Below are 8170 nucleotides of genomic sequence, written 5' to 3' on the forward strand. Positions count from 1 at the left end.
GGTGCTACTCTGTTCCAGCTAACAGCGGCTGGGGGTTGGGCTCCTCTGCAGAGATAACTCTGCTCAGACATTTCCAGATTCTCCCTCTTCTTTTGTTTAGGACTGTACTGAAAGCCAACAGCCTGACATGACAACAACAAAGGTGACAGAGGCAGCGGGGGGGCTCAGAGAAACTCTCCCAGAACTTGCAGTGGTGTTGTGGGTCTGAAGACACAAGAGGCCCAGGGCTGCAATGCTGCCTATTGTGTAAAAGCGTTTAAAAGCTGAAGAAGAGAACTGCCTCACAAGGGAGAGTAAAGACAGCAGAAATTATTAAAAAGTACCTCTGAAGTTTTAGCTCTCAATAATGCATAAACTATACTGTTTCTAATAAAAGCAGTAATAAAGGCATAAAAATTAGGCTGTGAATTTGTACTTGAGCCTTGAAGCATCAGAAGGACCCTGGTGGGAGTGAGATGAACAAGGGCAGAACACCAGAGGGAAACAGGAGTCATCCCCCTCCTCCTCTTCTTCATCCTCCACAGCATCAGTGTGTCCTCCCTGCACATTTCAGGGATGGGCTGCTGCTCCAATCATCCTCCCAAATGCAGTTTTTGGGGAAACTGCCCTGGAATATTACCCATTTTCTGTTGGTGGTGAAGTTAGTTGGAACGTTTCAATGCCTGCTTCTTGGTGTGTGGTTGTTCTCTTTGTACCTGGGAATGTGCATCTGTGCAAGCATAGACAACAATGCCAGTATTCTTGTTAAAAACATGAATTAGCACAAACCTTATTTTATTGTGCCATCAGAAATGAAGACAAGCTGCTTCAAATGTCAGTTTAGCATTCTGCAGGCAGCCGTGTAAAAGGAGGACATGTGAAGCTGGAGGGTCAGCTATTCCTTCCAGGGAAACTGCTTCTGCCAGGAGATTCAGGCTTTACCTCTGCTGGATGCTGTTAACTAATGCCTGTGCTGCCCTCCACATGTATGAGACTCACTCTCCTTGCTGTCTGGGGCTATTTGTTCTTCTTCACCCTTCACTGAGCATTACTCAGTGCACGTGTGCACTTGGCTGTGCTCCTTCAGCAGTGCCTGCAGCTCAGCACAGCTTTCCCCCCTCGCTGAGCTCAGCGGGAGCCAACACAGGAGCTCAGTGGTTCAAAAATGAGCCTCAGCAGACAAACTGCTGACACACACGAGTACCACTGAGCCTCACATTCGTGCCATGTCCACCACAGAACTGCCCTGAGCAGTTAATGGATGCAGCTGTGGGAATGCCTCAGATAAACTAGAAAATATTGCTGAGTTCACTTCAAAAATGGAAAACAGCGACAGTTAATCCTTTACTACTTATTTCAGCTTGTATATACTGTCTGTTTTTACTGCTGATTAGTCTGTAACGAAGGGTTGTATGAATGCATCAGAGAGTGATAGTTTTTAGCAGATGGGGAAAAAAAATAGATCTCCACATGCTCTGGCAGCTGGAGAGGTGTACACAGCATTTTGGGACTGTCTGGAAATATAGTAACCAGACATTTTAATTAAAAAGGTAATTATACCCACATGTTTTTCCTCTTACACTGCTTTGGTTCAAGTCAACAGGTGTTTTTATTGTGAATCAGAGGGCTACAAATTATTAAAAGCTTGGCTTTCAAATAACAGACAGTAGTGGATGAAATCCACAGCCAATGAGCTGGAGGACTCAGTGGGCCCTTCTCACTCAGTCAGTGCACGCCTTGGTTTCCATAGGGGTGAGGCTCGATGGCACCTTGAGTGACCTAGAACTGCTGCCTCCAGTAGCAAATCCCCCAAAGCTTTCACCAAACCTACAGGAGGAGGCCCACAGCCTCCCTGCAAAAGGAAGTCATTACACCACTGTGTTATCTAATCTGAGATCAGCTGCTTGGACCCGTGTCTCATTCTGGAAATAACGTCATCGCTATCACCAAAGGAAGTATGTTGCAAAATCCCCATTGTAGATTTTATTTAAAATGTTACTATCATAAAATTCCAGACTGTGAAATGAAGACCTCAGGTTCACATTCAAACCTTACCCCTCCCTCCTTTTTAAAATATATAGATACGTAGTCACAAAACGTAAAACATGCTGCAATGATACAAATATATTTTGATACAGAAAGTACAGTACATTATAAACCATGAAAACAAACTGAGGCACTAGACTGTACATCAGCTCTGTTCTGCGCGGTTGTGAAGCTGATACAGACTCACTTCTGATGAACAAAAGAACCTTTCCTTTGTTTGGTGAACATAACTCTACAGGTCATATAGAACAATGTGCTTTGTTGTGAGACGTCACCTAGGTCGCTGGTTCTGAAGGAGATGTCCTTGCAGGACCGCAATGTTCCTACGCAACATACATCGCTGCCACTATATGAAAAATAATCATTTTATTGAACGTTTAACTCAAACAAAATAAAATAAAAACAATGCAAAAACATTAATTGTTGTTAAATAAATAATTATTCCATACAGTGGTTAGTTTATATTACACTGCATTGGCCATTGGAACAAATGAAGTTTAATAAATTACACGCAGGAACGTCTCATTTACGCCTTCGCTCGTAATTCTGTGCTATGCTCCTTTCAGAGGATCCTGCAAGAAGCAGAATAGCATGAGGCATGTCACACAGCCCTGCATAAGCCCATAGCCTATGTGGCCCCTGCAGCCAGGGAGCACGGAGGCTGCAGCTCCATGGGAACATGTCCTGCCCTGTCCCCAAGATCCCCCCCGCCCAGTGATGCCCCACAGAGCTGCTCAGAGACTGCCACCAGCCTCCACTCCCAGGCAGAGACCTGGGGTCCTGGCACAGCTCCTAGCTGCTTAATTTGGCCTTGCCCCTCAGACTGTGCAGTCCTTCTGGATGCTGAGGGACTGTGCCTCTTCTCATCTATGAGCTGCTGCAAGTACTTTTAGCTCAGAACCTCTTCACCTTACAGTATTTCACTGAGTAGAGTGGACCTGGGCTCTCAGATTGATGCCTGAGTCTAAAGGACTTTCTGTACAGACATTCCCACCTCCTGTCCCCAGCTTTAATTGTTCCTACCTCCAGCCCATGCTCACAGCAATATGTTTTACCAAGCGCTGCAGCAGGAGCTAGGCAAAACTCAGAGCACCCCATGGGCCACTGCCACGTACAGTGGTCTTCAGCAAAACAGCAGTGGTAGGAGAGCTTTCCTCCTTGCTGCCTTAACACGAGGGAGCTCTGCAGAGCACTTCCAGGCAGAGCCAGACACCAGGGACATCTCTGCTGTAACCCCAAGGAAGCACCCCAGAGCGTATGTAAGCCCAGCCATGCATGTGCACACGGTGCTACAGGAGCTGGCACTTCTGAGTGTCACCATCACAGTGAGGAGTGGTTTTTCACAGTAACCAGCATTACACAGCTCAGCATGGTGAAACTTAATTACCTTCCTTTGTTACAGATAAATACTACAGCACAGTATCCCAAATATACCATCAATTTTGAAATCAGAGCAATCAAATCTTTGCCTTTTTTAAACATTTGCTGCATAGAGCATCCTCATACTCATGTAAATGTTTCCACTGGGATTACAAACCCCATTTGTTACTTTCAGGCTATTTACTTTTATGATAGCAGAGATATTTACAGGTATTATGTATTTAATAGCTATTGCCACCGCAGATAAAATTGTACGAAATTATTCATGATACATAGCAATTTGCAAAATGATGCAGAGAGCAATATTACTAGTCTGAACGGGGATTAATTGAAAATAAAAGTTCCTGACAACCATAATTGCAGAATGTAGATCACAGCATGTATCCACATAATATAAAAGTTAAATTACTAGCTGACACCTTTATCATCCATTTAACAAAACAGAGAAAACTATTTCACAGGCATGAAATAGGCATTAGTGTGTGGTTTGTTTGGATATTTCTTTCTCTTTTTAAATTCCTATACTAGGGAATTAACTGATACTTCATGGTTCACAGTGAGGGATTTCTTCATCACAGCCCCACAGCAGAGCTGGAGCTCCTGACAGCCCAGAATCATCTGCAGGGCCTGTGCTCATGAGGGAGAAAGGCTCTGCCCTCCACAAGTGCTATGGGAAAATAGTAGAAATTCACAGTATTCATTCAAGGATTTAAGTGTGGTTTTTTGTTTGTTTTCCATTTGGGGGGTAAAATTAAAAGCCAGAAAAGGCTAGGTATGTCTAACAGCTTGATCTGCAGTTAGGTACTCTGCTCTTTCATCTCCTGCTCTAAATCTGAGGAATAGTTATCTGCAGAGACAAAGAGAAAATCCCTTTATTTAGGAGATCTGGAATTGATGTGCAAGTTAAAACAGGTTCATGTTTTCAGCCTCTGATTTTTTTCCCTAGTGCATCAGTAAGGTGTCTCTTTCTTGACATAGCACCTCAGAGACAAGAAGAACACGCATTGACAAGGACAGGGGAGTGAGGAAAGCGCCCTGGGGACCATCACCTGACTTCACCTGCTTAGTGACAGCTGGCAGCAGGCCCAGCCACACTGAGAAGCAGGGACAGGGGCACTCTGACACATCTGGGTTCAGAAAGGCCTACTCCACTCTCAGAGAGCGGTCTTCTACCAGACCGTGGGAGAGAACAGAGGCAGCAGATTTAAGTGGCTGTGTATTTGAGTACTGATTCAGTCCCATACATACCGGAATTTAAAGATCTTTTGCCCATAAGTCCAACAAAGGAGTCTGTTTTATGCCCTGCAAAAATATATTTGGAGGTGTTTTAATTCATTTTAAATAGGCAGGCTCTCAACACATTCTCACAAGGAAGAAAGACAGACTTCAAAACCATTTATCTCACATACTCATTTTTCATGCCATTCTCAGTGCACGGAGAATAAATATTGGTTATTGACTCAGATCGACATATGTTTCTTCTGTTTGTTTAAATATGATAGAAAAACAACAACCAATAACTGATTCTTAATCCTTTCCCAATACAATTTTGATGTATTTTGCCAAAGGTAGTGTCCTGGCAGAGCTCTCATCTGGATGATGCACCTACTCTACCTGCAGGGGTTTTCCTCCATGTAACAAGGAAGGAAACCCTCCTCACCACCCAGGCAGAGCCTTACTAGAGATGGAACCAGTGGGATTCTGTCTGGCCATGTCTAAGTCAGACAGCCCGGCTCTATTTTCGGAATATTTATTACCTCCCTGGTCTGTTAGCACTCCCCAGGTCACTGGATTTGTAGAGGATAAATTACTTCAGCTTTTGGCCTCCAGCACATATCAGATGTGGCAACAGCTGTAGTTCAGGTAAGGGTGGAAAAGGAGCCATTCTTGTTTCTTTAAGCTGACTTTTGGGGCAAACGGATCTCTCTTTGAAAAGGATTTTGCCTGGCTACTTCACCTACAGGCCCAGAGGATGAATTTCGGACCTCGCAGGCATTAACACGAGCTGAAGCAGCTGCAGAAGGCTGCAGTTTTTTTTACTTCAGCCAGCAGGCTGTTTGACTCTTTAATTGGTCTTCCAATAAATAATCCCAGTCATAAACACAGCCCTTATTGACCTCTGTGGGCAGAGGAGGTCTCACAAAGTACAAGAAAACTATTTTTGACTGGTCAGGTCTTCCAGATCCATCTAAGCATCTTCAGGTAGAGAATACATCTGTCCCTGTGCGCAAGCAGGTTACAGCACACTGCTGACACCACCTCCCACTTGGTGCGGCACAGACACAAAGCACAAAACGCTTAGTGCTCTCTGTGTTGGATTCTCCTTCTTTGAAGGGCAGATCACCAGCCAGTGCTGCTGTGAGTGGGGCTGACTCACACCCGTTCAGCACATGAAGCACCTCACGGCATCTCACTTATCCCTGGAATCATTCTCAGGGATTTGGGAATTCACAATTCTAATCTTCCAGAGTTTGCTGTCTTAATTGCTCTTCTCCGAGCCTGGCAGTGAGCCTCCCCTTCCCCCAGAGAAATTAAGAGCTGCAGCATCCTCACTTTAATGTGCACTGAGATCTCAGAGCTAGTGGCGGCTCATATTGAGTACAGGTTTGAGACACGACCATGGGGTGTTCTGCCTAACAGAGCAGTGATCCACCTCTAGTACTGCCATCTCTCAGCTAAGCTGAGCCACCTGCACCCTGAAACACGCTGCTCTTCATCAAAGTGTCTTTGCATAATTATTTAAAATGTTTACATTTTTTAACTTACTTTTGTGAGAGATCTGGCCATATCCTGGTTGGAGGAGGAAAGGAAAAAAAAAAAGGAAAGAATGGTTGAAAAAAAAAAAAAGACCAAAAACAGGCAAACACATACAATGCTCCTGCAGTACTTTAAAGCATCAAATACAGAAACAACACCAAGCATGCTCCAGAGACTTAAGGAAAATCAAAAATGATGTTTACAATTGCACTTCTTTCTGAAGAGACAACAAAATCTTGTGTCAGACAAACCCACATGCTGCCAGGTGGCTTTGAGCAGCTCTCAGCTCAGGAAGCTGTGCACACAGGTGCTTCCATGCTCAGGGCACCCAGTGGCACACACACCGACCTGAAGGTGCTGACACACTCCTTGCTGGTGTGTACTCAGCTCTTCAATGCTAAGCCCACTCTTTTCTGGTAGGGGGTTTGTCTTATACTAAACTTGAACAAGCAACAAGAAAACTCTGGAGAAAAACATAAGGTGTGAGAAGGGAAAGGGACCTCTGAGGAGTGTGGATGGGTGCTGGCAAAGCATGCAGGGGTACCCTACCCCTCTCACCCGCATCCCGCTTTCCCATGAGGCCAAAGAACTGCTGGGGCCGGGGTCTCCTTGCCATCCTCTGCAGAAAATGCTCCAGGGGCAGCGGCAGCTCCTCCTGCAGGGTGATAGCGTGGCACTCAGCGTAGCCCCAGCACCCACTCAGCCCACAACTTCGGCACTCACCTTCTGCTCGCTGTCAGCCCAGTCTGCCCAGTAGCTGAGGTCATCGGGGGCAGCCACCTCGTCAGCCAGTGCCCGTGTAGAGGCCAGCAGCAGCACAGTGAAAGCCAGTGGGAGCCTCATGGCCGCCTTGACGTCCTGTGGGGTGCAGGGTAAGCGCCTGCAGGGTACCCCAGACACCTACACATGTTCACACTCAGGAGCAGAGCACACACCTGCAGCCCCAGATGTGCATACATCCTACAACTGGGCACCACAGCACACAGACATGCATCCAGGCGCACCTGTCCTCAGACAGGGGCACAGAGCTATATGGACACACACCCTCACATACAGATGCGTGCATCTGGACACACCCTCACATATATGCACAGCTACCCACGTACACCTACTTCCAAGCTCACCCGTCGCGTACCCGAGCTGCACACACACACACAGCTCTCAACACGCACTGTCCAGGGATGCTTGCACACACCACCAAATACACCCCAAACCAGGCTGGCACATGCAGCACACAGGTGCGGACACACAAGCGCATGCAGGCACTCTTTCTCCTAGACAGCTTCACAGCCCCACGCATCACACAGACAGACGCGCATCCATCCAAGCACACAGACACGCACCCTCACGCCTGCAGGCACACGCTGACGGACGGACATACGGACACGCACCGTTCGCAGCGGGAGCCGGCCGCTGCTCGCCGCGCATTGGCCGCCCGCGGGAGCGCTCCGCACTTTATAGACCTGGCGACGGGGAGGGCCGAGGCTGCCTCATTTGCCTAAATGCAATTACCCCCGCTTTTATCGTCCCAGCCCCGCTCCAGCCCCCGCCCCGGCCGGCAGCCCCCGCCCCCAGCTCCCGCCGCGCCTCCCGGGGCTTCCCGGGGCCGCTCCCCCCGCCCGGACCGAGCCGGGGATATAGGAGCGGGTACGGGCGCGTGGAGCGGGTATAGGGAGAAGGCACGGCCGGGGGGAGCAGCGGGGAGGGATGGGACGCGGGGACCTCCGGGGCTGCCCTCGGAGCGGCGGGGACACACGGGCACGGAGCAGTGAGAACGTTCTGGCCGCTCCGATGTGACAAACGCTTTCGCTGCCTCTCCAGGACGGGCTCCCTACCTGCAGCATCGTGCTCTCTGTGCGGTTTGGTAGGAGCTCCTGAGCAAGAGGAGATCGCTCGGGTGCTGAGATCAGCTCTCTGGTACCGTCCCTCTGCTTGCTGTAAGGTGTTCCCACTGAGGTGCAGAACTTCGTCTCTGAGGTTAATTGGGAGGTAACCGTGGGGCCAAGTG

At 48.0% G+C, this 8170-nt stretch overlaps 1 protein-coding gene across 2 annotated transcripts; it reads right to left on the reverse strand.

The window, feature by feature from the left end:
- Nucleotides 1–1940: 1940 nt before the first annotated feature.
- Nucleotides 1941–7631, reverse strand: TAC1 (tachykinin precursor 1). Of its 2 annotated transcripts, none has more exons than XM_065731553.1 (6): nt 7554–7631; nt 6886–7020; nt 6721–6817; nt 6172–6195; nt 4654–4707; nt 1941–2597 (listed from the first exon to the last, which is right to left on the reverse strand). In XM_065731553.1, exons 2-6 carry the CDS (start codon nt 7003–7005, stop codon nt 2548–2550), a joined length of 345 nt encoding a protein of 114 aa, XP_065587625.1. In that variant the 5' UTR covers nt 7006–7020; nt 7554–7631; the 3' UTR covers nt 1941–2547. The 2 variants fall into 2 exon arrangements, with proteins under 2 accessions (XP_065587625.1, XP_065587626.1); XM_065731554.1 differs by having other exon boundaries at nt 6886–7042; nt 7526–7590.
- Between the last annotated feature and the right edge of the window lie 539 nt (nt 7632–8170).

This window comes from Cyrtonyx montezumae, unplaced genomic scaffold, assembly GCF_038088225.1.
Source record: "Cyrtonyx montezumae isolate F1298 unplaced genomic scaffold, pur_monq_1.0 scaffold_14, whole genome shotgun sequence".
Taxonomy (NCBI): Eukaryota; Metazoa; Chordata; class Aves; order Galliformes; family Odontophoridae; genus Cyrtonyx; species Cyrtonyx montezumae.